The sequence below is a fragment of the Orcinus orca genome, chromosome 1 (assembly GCF_937001465.1).
Source record: "Orcinus orca chromosome 1, mOrcOrc1.1, whole genome shotgun sequence".
Lineage (NCBI taxonomy): Eukaryota > Metazoa > Chordata > Mammalia > Artiodactyla > Delphinidae > Orcinus > Orcinus orca.
This window is the reverse complement of record NC_064559.1, coordinates 60,290,703-60,306,504: the sequence shown is the minus strand read 5'-3', so window position 1 is coordinate 60,306,504 and position 15,802 is coordinate 60,290,703. Positions and strand designations below refer to the sequence as shown.

At 34.0% G+C, this 15,802-nt stretch overlaps 1 protein-coding gene across 2 annotated transcripts in view; it reads right to left on the bottom strand.

Annotated features, from left to right (window-relative positions):
- The window catches only part of KIFAP3 (kinesin associated protein 3), a 165,309-nt gene that overhangs the window by 64,977 nt on the left and 84,530 nt on the right, over positions 1 to 15,802 (bottom strand). For both annotated transcript variants that reach the window (XM_049715585.1, XM_004269744.4), the window contains exons 11-12: positions 8,423 to 8,523; positions 511 to 619 (exon numbers count right to left, since the gene is read on the bottom strand). In XM_049715585.1, coding sequence (XP_049571542.1) covers positions 511 to 619; positions 8,423 to 8,523 — 210 coding nt within the window. The remainder of the gene's footprint in view (positions 1 to 510; positions 620 to 8,422; positions 8,524 to 15,802) is intronic.

Sequence of the window (15,802 nt, the reverse complement as noted above, 5' to 3'; positions counted from 1 at the left end):
TTACCTATGATTATCTCTGGATAGTGGGAGTAAAATTTTTAATTTTTTCCTATTTGTTCATTTGTACTTTTTATAATGAACATGTATACTTCTCAAATACGAAAAAACTATTGAGCAAACTCTGAAATATCATAATGTATGATGAATCATTTTATGAAGATACTATAGAAACAAATAGCTAATACATTTGTATTGTAACATCTTACACTGTAACAGATTGCTTTGCAAATAAAAAGTTTTATTTCATCTAGAAAATATTTTTAAAAATCAAATTTCAATTAAGGGTAACTGACCAAATGGTTTATAAAATGTTACTAAAGGGTAAGCGTTTCTACTCATGATGTAAGAATATTCTGAGTCTGACATTTAAGGATTATAGCTATAATTTTTAAAACTACTTAAAAATAGGATTTACATATTTACTATAATTCTTAATTCCTTATTATCTATTTTCCATCATATGCCAATAGCATACGATAGAAGTTATCTATGAAGCTCAAAGGCACTAACCTTCACAGATAAGCTGTACGTTCCTTTTGTTAGCAGCTAGATTAATGCAGAAAGAAATGAGTTCCAAGTCAATTCGTTCATCCGAACATTCAAAGAGCATCTTCATTAACTAGCAAGAAGCACAAGACATATTTTACTCAAAAAAACCCCAAACACACAAAAAACCACAGGCACTATTTTATCACAGTATGTTACCTTAGATTATATGTTGGAAATAATATAATACAATTACATTTTCAACATAGAAGTGGTAGGCTTTGACTACTGAATAACTGAATGCTTAATGAACTATTAGATGCTCAGCATTCAATATGAACTTCCAAGTACACTGGAGAATATAAGAGAAATATTACATAAAGCCTTTGCATTTAAGGAATTTAAAATGTTGTGTGGAAGCAGACCATTCTGAGCAATGAAAATAGCTTGTGCAAAGGTTACAAGGCAGGAAAAAAAGTCATTCTTCTGAAGAATTAAGAGAAGGCAAGCATGGTTGGAGTGAGGGAAATAGTGTTAAGAGATAAGGTAAAAGTCAGATCACGCAGGATTCTGAAGTACATGTTAAGGATTTTGGGCTTCATCCTAAGGTAAATGGGAAGACATTAAAGGCTTCCAAATAAGGAAAGTGTCAGGATAAGATTTACATTTCGAAAAAATCTGGTCAATGTAGAAAATAGACTGAAATAGGGTAAGAAAATGTGGCAAAACCATCTAAGGGGCTAGTGGAAAAGTCGAGGTATGATGATGGCTGCCTGGACTAGGCAGAGCAGTGGGGATAGAGATTAAAAAGGATGGCCCAGAGATATATTTAGGAAAGAGAATCAAACTGGGATTTAATAACTGACTAGATGTTGGGGTTAAGGGAGAGGAAGGGTCAAAGATGACTCACAGGTTTCTGCCCTAAACAACAACATGGATGGTGGTGCTAACATTTACCAAAAGACAGAAACCAAAGTAGGAGAAAACTTTAAAGGGAAGACAGTAATTTTGGTTTTGGACATGCTGAATTTAAGCTGCCTATGTGACAGTCTAGTGCAGATAGTCAGTAAAAGTTATAAACACAAGTTTAGGAGACATGATGGGACTGAAGGTATAATTTTAGGAATTGCCATTTATGGTTGATAACTGAACCTGTAAAGCTGGACCCAATCATTTGGGAGTGTGTATAAAATAAGAAACGAACTCTACTTAATGATAAGAGAAAGGGAAGGAACTTCCCTGGTGGCACAGTGGTTAAGAATCCATCTGCCAATGCAGGGGACACGGGTTCGAGCCCTGGTCCGGGAAGATCCCACATGCCGTGGAGCAACTAAGCCCGTGCGCCACAACTACTGAGCCTGCGCTCTAGAGCCCACAAGCCACAACTACTGAGCCCGTGCGCCACAACTACGGAAGCCCACGTGCCTAGAGCCCCTGTTCCGCAACAAGAGAAGCCACTGCAATGAGAAGCCCACACACTGCAACAAAGAGTAGTCCCCGCTCGCTGCAACTAGAGAAAGCCTGTATGCAGCAACAAAGACCCAACCCAGACAAAAGTCAACCAATCAATCAATTAATCAATTTATTTTAAAAAAAGAGAGAGAGAAAGGGAAGATGGGTCTGAGAAGCAGCAGACAGAAAAGTAGGAAGAAAAAGGCAGGCCACTTATGCCATTTAGCAGTAATCTAGATTTGTCATGATGAGAGATAATTGCTATGTAATAAAGGAGAAATGAACAAACCTTAAGCTATACTTTTGAGAAGCTTGTGTACTATTATTGGTAAATAGCAAATTAACTTAGTGCATATTATATAAATATATTTTTCTCTTAGTCAAATTGCTAACAACATATGGAAGTCAATCCTAAAATTTATAACCTAAAAATTTCTTATGTTTTATCTCGGCGGATACCTTTTTAGATCAACATGCCTTTGTTGACTGGTTAGACCCTATTTTGTTAAATCTTGTTTTGGTTATTCTCTATGTTAGTTCCAAATAACTTCTAAGTTTCAAAAAGGCTACATGGTGAACACACAAAAATTAATCTTATTTCTGTATGCTAGCAATGAACAACTGGAAACCAAAATTAAAAAAGCAAATCCACTCACAATTGCTCCCCAAAATACTTAGATATAATTCTAACAAAACTATATGTACATATATAAAATTCACTATTTGCTGAGAACTACAAAAACACTATAGCTGGTGAATGGTTGGCATGTATCATGCCTTTTCCCAGAGAGCACTTCTTTAACACCAATGTTGCTGCTAGTGGAATCTTTAATCACTAACACTTAATAATGTTGTAGAACAAAAAAATTCTATGGCAAAGATAAAATAATCTTAATTTATTGGATATACTTTTAACAGATTTTGCTACCTATTAACTGCCAACTAAAATTAAATTACAAATTAATAAAAATGTAGGTGACAATCCTCTAAAAATGTAAATATATACAGTATGTTTTTCACATTCTAATCAAAAACCCATTATAGATTTCTTCCAAACTTCTCCTAATACAAGAAGCTTTTTAAAAATAACAAAAGTATGTTTGTTACATCAATGCAATGCTTAGCAAGGCAAAATATCCGTTGCTGTTTACTTGAAATTAACCTTGTAGTATGAAATTTGCCCTTAAGAACGGTGTTACAGGGTGATTTGTTAGAAGCTGAGGGTTTTTGCCTTGTTTTTGTAATTTCCACATTAAGTCCTGTGATGAAATATTCAGGAGCTAGCTTTTTAAAAAATAATGCATGGTTTAAAACCTTATCCAACACCTACATCACCAAATCAAGAGAAATCAGGACTGTGAATGAAATACATCATGATATAGAGTTAGTTTTTCATAATAAGAGAAACATTTCAATTTTAAAGTGCTCACATTTTAAAATAATAGTTTAGTTCAAGCTCTACGTGCAACACTGTCTTTGACTGCTACCCATAGCACTTCAGAAGTAAGTGTAATTGCTGACAACTAGGAAATACTAAAACTAGATTTGTTCTGTTTTAACTATGTCCATTGTCATCTTTTACTAATTTAACAGGAAGGCACTAAAAGGCTTCAGCCTGTGCAATGAAGAGGCAATAGTGTTCAATCAGACAAGTCCCATATTGAGTATCAGATACCAAAGACCCAGGACTGAAATCACTGTGTCTAGACTCTCTGGCACCTGACTTCACTTATTTACCAGTGACCAGAGGCCAACCCCTACAGCTCTCTGTATTCACATACACCTCTGCCACCCCCACCCCCCTACCCAAACATCTTTGAATGATTATGGCAGAACTTTGCATGCCTCAGGAATCTCTTCTGACTGGCTACTCCCTAACTCTGCTGTTTGAAGTGATGCTCTGGTTTCTGAACTTCAGCAGATAATGGCAGGCAGGAGCAAAGGGGGCTGTCAGAAAGGACGTTTACCAGCATTCAGCTCAAAAGAAGCGTGTAGATCAAAGAGGGGCCAAATAGGACAACTGTGGTAGAAAACATGTAGATTACTATGAAGATTCTTGCGCACTGTTCTAGGTAAAATGTTAAATAACACCATGACATCATTACCTAAACATGTACTTTGGCCATTCTATTACCAATAAATACTTTCATAAGCATCTGGATGGCATTTGCACCTATTTAAACAAAACATGCATCTTAGAGGTCTAAATAACAATGAACTGTTAATGTGTACTCTTAACTATTATTAGAATACAACCATTAACTCCTGGTTATCCCCAAGTACGCTTACCTGGAACAATTCACCCACTGAGACCATTAAGATCATACATAAAGAAAGACTTGCCCTGACCCCCAAGTTTTACAAAATAGTGTCATAATAGAGGGGAAAAATGAGAATATATTGGATAATTAGAGGCAATAAAGTACAAAAGAAGCAAAGCAACATAATATTGGGAGAGATTATGAGCCATGTTGACTTTATAACATCTACTCTGAATGTTAAATATTTTACAAAAGTGAACTCTAATTATAGGCTTATGTTAGAGCATCTCACAGTCTATTTCCACCAAAGCCCAGCTCTTTAAGAATGAGAAATCAATAGAATCATTTTTCCCCCAAAAGACCATGATCATGCACTAGATACAACCTCTTAAGGTTAATCTAATTTATGAAATGCTATTCCATGAGCCCAATGTTAACACATTGTTTATTTGGACTAATAAAATTCTGATGAAATTTTAAAAAGTATAGGTTTATCCTATAAAACACATATAAGAAACGGAGTATTTACATTGGACTCTGAGTGGTTCCAAAATAATGAGAAGCATTTACAAATGGTACCTTATTTTTGTACAGTGTTTCAGTTTATAAAGTTCCTTTACATATGTATCTAATGGAATTAAAGAATATGACCGTATCCCACATTTTTTTTGATCACTGAAATGAATATGAATGACAATGGAACCACTGCTTTCTTACTTTCAAAGTTACTTTAGGCTTCTCATTTGAAAAATTCATTTGTAATACTTGACAATATTTACTAAACAAAAATTAATGTGCATAATTTCAAAGTGAACAGAGTATTACATTAATATTCCAAACTTCAGATATAGTTTTATTTAACAAGTAGGTTAATCAGTTGCTATCACAAATGAGTTTAAAGCTTTGTTAGTATTATAAACATTACTTCAAGGAGTCAATATTCTGAGAGGGGTATCGTTTTAATTCCTGAAGGAAGCTTGGAAATTTCAATGTAATCCCAAATTTGCTTTCCATGATTCTTTTATTTTACAATGTATTTTTACAATTGGTACTGGGTGGCAATCAAACCATGTCAACTTTTCCCCAAATATGCCAAAGTTGAGCCTTACAAAGTACAAGTTATAGGCTGGATAGCACTTTAGGAACAAACATACTATTCTAGAGTACCATTTGGTTTCTCAAAATATGGCCTCATACTAAAAAGTTTCAGGATGTTTACAACATAATTTGATAACATACCCTCACTATTCTTACCAGGGTTGAGCTTTAAAAACAAAATATAATAAACTAAAACCCCAAAACATTGACCATTGAATGAATTTTGAAAGATTTTGTTCATGAAATACAGACCATAAATGTTCTGAAAACCCCACTGCAGAAATGTTTGATGTTAGAAAATTATCTGGCAAGGAAACATGCATGAATGTTGTCCTTGAAAAGGTACGGGAGAATTTTCTACAAAGTCTTCAACTGCAATAATAATAATGTTTCAAAAGTAACTTAAACAGGCTTTTATTTCTGATTATTTATTGAAAATAAAGTTTCACATTTTATGTTTGAGATTGTAAATTCTAGGGTATAGAGGGAAGGGTAACTCCAAATTAAATATTTAACAAAAAAAAGTTTTCCATCTCTTTTTAGTGTACATTTATTTCTCTTTTATTTAATGTTATTCTCTTTAAAATCTAATCTAGATAAAAACAGTCAATCTAGACAAAAATATTATTCTTTTATCACTGCTTTCCAATTCATATCCTGTAGTCAATGAAGTTCTGACATTAAATGGGATTGGAAAAGGAACACCCTTTGAAACTGTGAAGCAAAACCCCTTGGAACATATGGAGTGAGACTGTAGTAAATCACCTGTAATCTCCCTTTGACATGGCTACTCTTTTATTGACAACTTGTTTGTCAATCAAACAAAGAGTTTGATTACACTTTGTATCGGCTGTAGTCTGACATGTGTTATCTCTATAAGAAGCCTTGCCTTGTTAGATAAAATATGCTGCATATTTGAAGGATGTCTACTTTCTGTAAACAAGCATAATTAGTTTTTCCCCTGGTATAAAAGCCTAAGAAATTATCCTTGAGAGTTTATCAGTTTTTTAATTGCGTGTAGATAAAGTATTAAAATTCTGGAACAGCAAATTCAATTTTTAGAACTGTGTTATTAATTTGGGATGAATAGAAGGATTAATAAGAATTAATAAAAAGAAAAACTATGGCCTGTTTTTTACTACATAATAATAATTACTACTATTATTAGTAATAATTAATTATAGTAGTAATAAATATTAATTAGTAATAAATATTAGTAATTAATATTAATTATTACTATTAATCCTAAAATAATATACATTTAATAACTTATATTAGGCTAATAAGGAATTATGTAGTAGGAGTCTTAAGAGGATTACTTTAATAAGTATGACTTACTATACATATTCTTCTAAAGTGTCTTTTAAAAGTGTTATTTTTATTGTATATTATACATCCTGCGATTTTGCTTTTTCTATTTTAGAAAGCCATATTATAAAAATAATATTAAAAATCAGCCTAACTAGTGTTCCAATCATCAGATATTATTCAAATTAGTAGAGCTCAGTTTAATGAAGATTAATGGCACAATAGTGATTCCATGAATGTAAATTCCCTAAAAGTAAAATTACACATGTATATCCCTGGTGGCGCAGTGGACACGGGTTTGTGCCCTGGTCCGGGAGGATCCCACATGCCGCGGAGCGGCTGGGCCTGTGAGCCATGGCGACTGAGCCTGCGCGTCTGGAGCCTGTGCTCCGCAACGGGAGAGGCCACAACAGTGAGAGGCCCGCGTACCGCAAAAAAAAAAAAAAAAAAAATTACACACGTATAGAATCTCCACCATTATAGTCTATGGAAAAAAATCACTAAACTCCTTCAAGACAAATAAACCGAACATATGAAATATATCAAGCAACTGAGTTATAGCAAAAATCTTTCTTAAGAGTAGTGCTATAAAAATAAAAGTTGTTTTTTTTTTTTTTTTTTTTTTTTTTTTTTGCGGTACGCGGGCCCCTCACCGTTGTGGCCTCTCCCATTGCGGAGCACAGGCTCCAGATGCGCAGGCCCAGAGGCCATGGCTCACGGGCCTAGCCGCTCCGCGGCATGTGGGATCCTCCCGGACCGGGGCACAAACCCGTGTCCCCTACATCGGCAGGCGGACTCTCAACCACTGCGCCACCAGGGAAGCCCAAATAAAAGTATTTTGATGAAGCATTTTCCCATCAGAGAACGCAAAGCAATTAAAACCGTCAACCACAAACAAAATTAAAGGGCAAATGACAAAGTTGGGAAATGTCTGTAATATGACCAGGAGTTAAAATAGTTACTACATATAGAGATATTATTTATTAATCCTAAAATATTGACATGCCAATGGAAAAATTATCAAGGGACATGAATGATTTATAACATAATATCAACAATAAGCATGTGAAAAATGTTCAACCTCACCAATATCCACAGAAATGCAAATAAAAAGAAATAGAGACGCTCCATTTTTAGAGAAACGATAGCATCCAGTGCTGTTCAAAGTGAAGTGACAGTTGGAAAAAAATCAACTCATGTCTTCTTAGAAGGTAATTTGGCCATATTGTGTCAAATACACAAAATACCTTTTGACCTAGTAATTCTACTTTTAGGAATTTAAACTAAAGAAAAAATCAAGATGTGGTTAAGCTTTTACATACTATGATATTTATTCCACATTATTTCATTTGTTTACATACTTATACTTACATCAGTTTTTATGTGATAAACTGGAAAAAAACCCTAAATATACAATTTAACAATATTTAAATTATGGTACACTTATGCAATAAAATAGTATACAACTATTATGAATAATTTATGAAGAATGTTCAGTGACATGGGAGGGTACTTAACGATATATTAAGTTAAAAAAGCAATATATAATTACATATGGCATATAATCCCAAAACAGTATTTTTTTAACTATGTAGAAGAAAATGTACCAAAATTTTAAATGGTTATCTCTGGGTTTGGGATAACAGAAAGTTACTTTCATTTTTATAATGTTCTGTACTTTCCAGATTGTATATAACAAATTTATATTATTTTTAAGAGGGGACTTTTAAAGAAAAAAACCTATCTGGAAAATCAAGGGAAGAAAGTAAAAACATATTTTTTGAATGCCTTTTTAAAAAAACACTTAAAGCACTTACTTGTGGTATACAGTCAGTGTATGCAAACATTGATTTAAAGCGGTCATCCATGCTTATGTGGTAAAGAACACACATTGCTATTTGTTTGTAGTTTTCATTGCCTGGAAATAAGAAACCATGGATATGGTGAGATTTTATATTATGCCATGCATGGGAATGACCACAAAGAAATTAATTTTTTTTGTATAACACACACAAATTAATGCATTACAACTTTTAAGCTACTGAATCAAAAAAAATCACTATATAATCCTAATTTAGAAATTTTTTTTTTTTTTTTTTTTGCGGTATGCAGGCCTCTCACTGTTGTGGCCTCTCCTGTTGCAGAGCACAGGCTCCGGACGTGCAGGCTCAGCGGCCATGGCTCACGGGCCTAGCCGCTTCACGGCATGTGGGATCTTCCTGGACCAGGGCACGAACCCATGTCCCCTGCATCAGCAGGCAGACTCTTAACCACTGCGCCACCAGGGAAGCCCTAGAAAATATTTTGAGCTCCCTATTTCAATTCCAAAGTTTGGAGCACACTATCTATGAAATATCACTATGTTCCAAGAGATTATGTATATTTTACAAGGTATACTTTTGAAAAAATTAACCACAAACCTAAGAATTAATTGTTCCCAGTAGCCCACTAAAATGTAGATTTGGCCACTGGCCTCCCCATCCTTACTGTTTTATCAAAATATGTGATAAACACATTTCATTGACAGTGATAATGTATAAGAAATAGTAAACGAAAAGTATATTTAATTTTTATGAATCAGAAACTGGAAAAATAACAAATAATAAATGAAGTAGAATAGTATTTGCTACATTAAAAAAAAATACATGCCCAAAAGAAGACACACAGATTGCCAAAAAACACATGAAAAGACTCTCAACATCACTAATCATTAGAGAAATGTAAATCAAAACCACAACGAGGTATCACCTCACACCAGTCAGAATGGCCTGGCCATCATCAAAAAAATCTACAAACAGTAAATGCTGGAGAGGGTGTGGAGAAAAGAGAACCCTCCTGCACTGTTGGTGGGAATGTAAATTGATACAACCACTATGGAAAACAATATGGAGGTTCCTTAAAAAACTAAAAATAGAACTACCATATGACCCAGCAATCTCACTACTGGGCATATACCCTGAGAAAACCATCATTCAAAAAGATACATGTACCACAATGTTCACTGCATCACTATTTACAATAGCCAGGACGTGGAAGCAACCTAATTGTCCATCAACAGATGAATGGATAAAGAAGATGTGGCACATATATACAATGGAGTATTACTCAGCTATAAAAAAATAACGAAATTGAGTTATTTGTAATGAGGTGGATGGACCTAGAGTCTGTCATACAGAGTGAAGTAAGTCACAAAGAGAAAAACAAATACCGTATGCTAATGCATACATATGGAATCTAAAAAAACGGTACTGATGAACCTAGTGGCAGGGCAGGAATAAAGACGCAGACATAGAGAACAGACTTGAGGACACAGGGGCAGGAAGGGGAAGCTGGGGCGAAGTGAGAGAGTGGCATGGACATATATACACTATCAAATGTAAAATAGATAGCTAGTGGGAAGCTGCTCCATAGCACAGGGAGATCAGCTCAGGGCTCTGTGACCACCTAGAGGGGTGGGATAGGGAGGGTGGGAGGGAGGTTCAAGAGGGAGGGGATATGGGGGTATATGTATACATATAGCTGATTCACTTTGTTGTACAGCAGAAACTAACACACCATTGTAAAGCAATTATACTCCAATAAAGATGGAAAAAAAATACATGACTATAAAATGCTAAAGGGTAGAGATAGTAAGCATAGTCTAAGGATTGTCTCAGAACTTCTGAGGTAAGATTATTCTAGTTTCGTACACCTTGAAACTGAAAAAAGAAAAGTGAATGATATATCATAGATTTGAAAAATAAAATGGGACTTTAATATGCCATGTAGTTCTTCTACATGCTTTCAGAAAGACCATATTTTAAGGATCTATTTATGATCTCAAAGTCAGTGACAAAACTTGAGTTAGAAAAGTTTGGCTAAAAGGTTTTATCCAAAATACAATATTATTTTTAAAAAGTTTGGGCTATGAGAAATCCTTGGAGATATTTGGAGTTTTAAAACAAAATCAAGGACATACATAAATTTAGTTGATAAATAACATATCAAGAAAATTTTAAATATATTGTGACATGGAGGATAAATTCAGCACCTTTATTCTTGTGTCTACCATAGTATAAAATTACTACTTTGTGTTTTTTAAAAATACTATTTTATATTCTTATTGAATTTTTCAGATATTAGGTTATCTCTTTATGAGGTGGTGAGAAATTCTTAGGGGACATACCTTGGTATTCTTATAGGCTTAGTATAGCATATGGAAGTTTCTCAATAAATACCTGCTGATTGATTCTATTTTTAATATCTAAAAAGCCTGGTGACTATAGTTAACATACTGTATGTACATTTGAAAGTTGCTAAGAGAGTAAATCTTAAAAGTTCTTACAACCAGAAAAAAAGTAATTATGTGAGGTGATGGATGTGGTAACTAATCTTAAAGTGGTAACTTTTATAGTTAACTACCCTTATATCTAACCTTATATATTTTGCAATATATATATATGTCAAGTCATCACCTTAAACTTACATACTGTTATATGTCAGTTAGATCTCAATAAAGCTGGAAAAAAAAACAATGTTATGTTTAAAAAATCAGAGGCTAAAACTGAAAAAATAAGCACGTTTAGTCAAAGACAGAAATTACTAGTTCTACAAGATTTTCATATTTGACACAAAAGTGTTTTAAGTTTCCAGATGTTTTTTAAAAACATATAGTGACCCTCTCTCTAGCCCGTTGCTTTCCTGGAGCTTATATGTTAAAAAAAATATTTCATATGGTAAGGAAGAACAATGTGAGTCTTCAAAATAATCTGTCAAATAAATTTTATCATCCTTATGTTTCAGATGAGGAACTTAACACTTGGAGAAAAATAAATACTTCCTACACAGCCTTGTAAGTGGGTGAGCAGGGCTTTAAACACAGGTTTCTCTGACTCCAGAATTTTCACCAGAGGTATATTACAGTATCTCTCAAACATTTTTATATCATAAGGTAAAACGGTCTTTCAAGTAAGATGATAGTATCAGGTATAAAAGACTGAGATACACTGACATATGATAGAATAAAACACATTTTAAAAACAGAATTTTTAAAAATCAAGACTTTTGCATCTTTTTGAATTGTTTGGCTAAAGCCTATTTCCTATGGCTTTCAGTATCAATGTAAAAATGACTTCTTGGCATAAAACAAAAACAATAAAATCTAGCATATGTTCGTCAGATGAATACATACTAGTAAACATTTTCATCTTAACTAAAAATCTATGAATTCACTAACTTAACCACTTGGAATACAACATATGCAGAAACTACATCTGGAGGAAAACGTAATGCAAAAACTGAAATTACTCCAAAAAAGAGAAAAGTAGAGACTAACTGGGTGTTCCCAACCCCAGTATTTTGCTCTTGGGATCAGAGCAATCTAAATAGAAAAGACTCATAGATTTTAATAAATCACATTTTTACACTGCTGAAGGCATTCATTTATACTTATTCTAGTATAAAACACACTTGCCACAGGAAAACAAATCTTTGCATCAGTTTGCATGATACATAGATTAAAAATGAAAAATTCCAATTTTATTCTCCAGAGAGGAAAGTATCCCTTAGGGGTTTGGTCAGATTATACTTCACAGTATTTTCCTCCAGGGACTGAGGTATTTTAATATCTTTTCAAGTAAGTTCCTACAGCAAACTCATATTCCGAAGGCACAGTCTCTTTCCCTGCTATTACAGTTTCTTTCTATATGTTGTTCAGCTGTGGGTAGGTTCTAGTCCTACTTAATTTTTTCAAAATATTATTTGAAAATATTTTCTCTATGTAATGGATTCACTGAAAAGTAGGATTCCAAGTCACACAACTTACTAAATAAATGGGAAGAAACATAGAAATCAATATCCAATATAAAAGATTTTTTAACATCAAAGTAAATAATCAGACTTTAAAATTCAGTGTGGAACTAAGAATGAAAAAGCACACTATTCTATGTTTGAGGATTGTCTGTCTACTGCTGGTTATCAATGAAAGGATTCTAAAATGCAATGTTCTAAAGTGGTACATCAATTCATGTAAGGTGAGAGGAAAGAAAGATTCACGTTTAAGAGATCTGTACCCCATAAAGAGAATAACAAGGAAGGTCCTTCTAGAGCAAATTACATACACATATATATATGATTATATATCTATATCTATATCACTTCCAAAGGATAACTCAGGATAAAGGATATGTGACAGAATAGAAAGTCTAGAGAAAAGTCCTAAAATTACAATAATTTTTAAAATGTAGATGAATAACATATGCAAGAAACATCTCAAATTCAACAATAATTTATATTACTTTCTTTTTCCACAGCAAAACTAAATATCTAGTTTCAAAAAGTAGGATGAGTCATTCTACTGCCAGTTCTAATTCTGCTCTTGTGTGCTTTCTCTTTCTCCTTCTCTCCCCATACTCATGGCCAAAAGTGAAAGATCCTTGCAGTACTCCCGTACCTTCCTAATTCTTTATCTGTGATCTTCTATTTAAAAACCTATGTAAAGCAACTATACTCCAATAAAAATTAATTTTAAAAAAGGTGGGAGGCTGGGGGGACGGGCAGGAAGTATATGGGAAATTAATGTCCTTTCGGCTCAATTTTGCTATGAACCTTAAATTGCTCTAGAAAATAAAGTTTGATTTAAAAAAAAGTCTCTGAACATATGCCTAATTTCCCATAATCTTTACCTAAAATGATTATCATGCCCCCAAAATGTGCTAAAACTAAAGGACTGAAGAAAACAGAAACTCAAGGATTACAAGGCTATCCCAAAAGATTCGTGGATAGCCAGTCTTTTTATAACTACAATTCTTTGAGAGAAGGGAAGAGAGAAAGAGTTAAGCAAACTGATAGTTCCTCTTGTATGTTAAGCATGTATTTTCTCATTTAACCCTTATAACAACTGAAGAGGTAGGTATTATCTTTGATCTGGATGTGAGGCAATGACATTCATTAAGGTTATGAATCCTTCAAAAGGAAACACAGCTCGTGAATCTGAGATTCAAACCTAGGTCGGACTACAAAGCCTGTGTGTATGTACTCTCTACTAAGCCTTCCAGGAAGCAGCAGGAAGGGTGAAATAATGCCAAATAAACATAAATTATTATCATCATTCCTTAGTGGCACAGTACCGGAAGGAAATGCAGTTAAGAAGGGACTCTATGGAGAAAGAGGTGAGAAGATGGTAGAAGAGAAGAGGGGAGATGAAATGAAGAAAAACAATCAGTTATTTATCAGAGTACCTGAGCCCAGGTGCAATAGGTTCCAATAGATGAAAGATCTTGACAGGGACAAACTGCATTATCCCCCAAGCAGTTTGGGGGACTAGATCTATATAGCAGTTCTGAAACTCACTCTCACTGAATTGGACAAGAACTGCTATCAAGCAGTGTTTGATTTTATGAGAAAAACAAGGTGCTAGAAGCTTAAAAGTTGAGTAGAGTGGTAAACAGAGGCAGTAAAATGCTGTGGTTCAAATCTCAGGCTCTGGAGGCAGACTGCTTGGGTTCAATTTGTGGCTCTGCCACTTACTAGCATAAATGGCCTTTTGAGTGTTATTTAAATTCTCTGTGCTTCAGTTTCTTCATCTGTGAAACTGGAATAACAACTGTACCTATCTCAAAGAGTTGTTATGTGAAGATTAGGTGCAAGAATTCTGGTAAAACAATTAGTACTGAGTTTGACACACAATAAACTGAATCAATAAATGTCATTTCTTAGTATTATTATGTTGATAATAACATTTTTCTGTTTTACCAATAGAACACTATTTTCACATTCCCCTATTATATATGTTGTCTTTGTGGTTTCTATCCTCAAGATTTGACCACAGTTAGAGGTAATGTAGGTTTAAGAGGCAGCCAAGATTCCTCTGAGATGAGCTAGACAGGGTTCACAGGTATATTCTGAGCCTATGGTTGAGCCACTTGTCCCTAGTCACTTTCCTATAAAGCTCTGCTATACCCAAAGTACGGGCTTAGGAGAGTCACCTCATCCTTCAAGGCTCCACTCAGTGACCAGTATCTGATAAGGAACCTTCATCAGTCTCATAGGGTCATAAATCCCTTAATCAGAACAAAAATTGGGAAAAGAAAATAATCAAAGGATAGATTATTGTCATCAGTATGTGTTCCTCCACCACCACTACCACAAACACACTGTGAACCTCTCTTCCTTCTTTCATGCTTCCTTGTCTGTAACAGAACTTAATTTCACTCCTCGAGTGGGGAATAGTTATGAAGGCGACGGGGTACAAAAAGATGAAAGGACACAGAGAGAGAAGTCTGAGAACACAGAAGACAAACCTCACTATTAGCTATATTACTTCATTTACCTTTAAGTTTCATGTCCCAGGCAAATAAAATGTACAGGTGTTTCCCCATTTGTTTGAGCTGAGCACAACCAAACAAAAGAAACTGGAATATGACCAGAGATATTTTTTTCCCCTTGAGGAAAGTGTGAAAGGAGGTGATGACAGATATAAGGGACTACAATATTGTACTCAGAAGTCTATATAACCCAAGTTGCTGATACATCTTCTCGATTTTATCTGGGTAAAGGTTCCCTAGAATTCAATCAATTGATTTACAAATACCTATAAAATTGATTTTCTTCTCACTTTGTATTTATTTAGGGAATGAAAAAAGATACAATATGACACTTGGTTTTTTATTCAGAAAAAAAGATGGAAATATTTTATAAATGCTTGTTACCCATATGTTACCTTGATGATTCTAATTCATATCTTGTTTCAAATCACATATTTCCAATCTCCTCTAAAGAACTGCAATGTATGAAGGAAGATTATAGTATATAAACCACAGGTATCATATTCATTGAATAATAAATGATTATGCAAGTGATTAATTGCTTGATAAAAACACAGCCTATAACTTTACGGTATCTAGCAGATATCTGACAGCTACAGCAAAAGGACAAAATATTGTAGGAGAAAAGTGAATACCTGGAGGGGGAAGATGTCTGGAAATAACCTAAATTCATCTCTTCAAACACAGCTGCACACAGAAAGTAGAGGTTTTCTGGCAGCCAACATTTATTATTACTTAAAGACTAATTTAAAGATCACATAGCAATAAACAGAAATTAAGAGAGATTAAATGGTCCAAGTAAAATTAAAGCTTATCCCTTATTATAAGCTAATAATAGTCTTCTTCATTCATTGGATATCTAAGTTCTTAAAAAAATAAAACTCAAAAAAATAA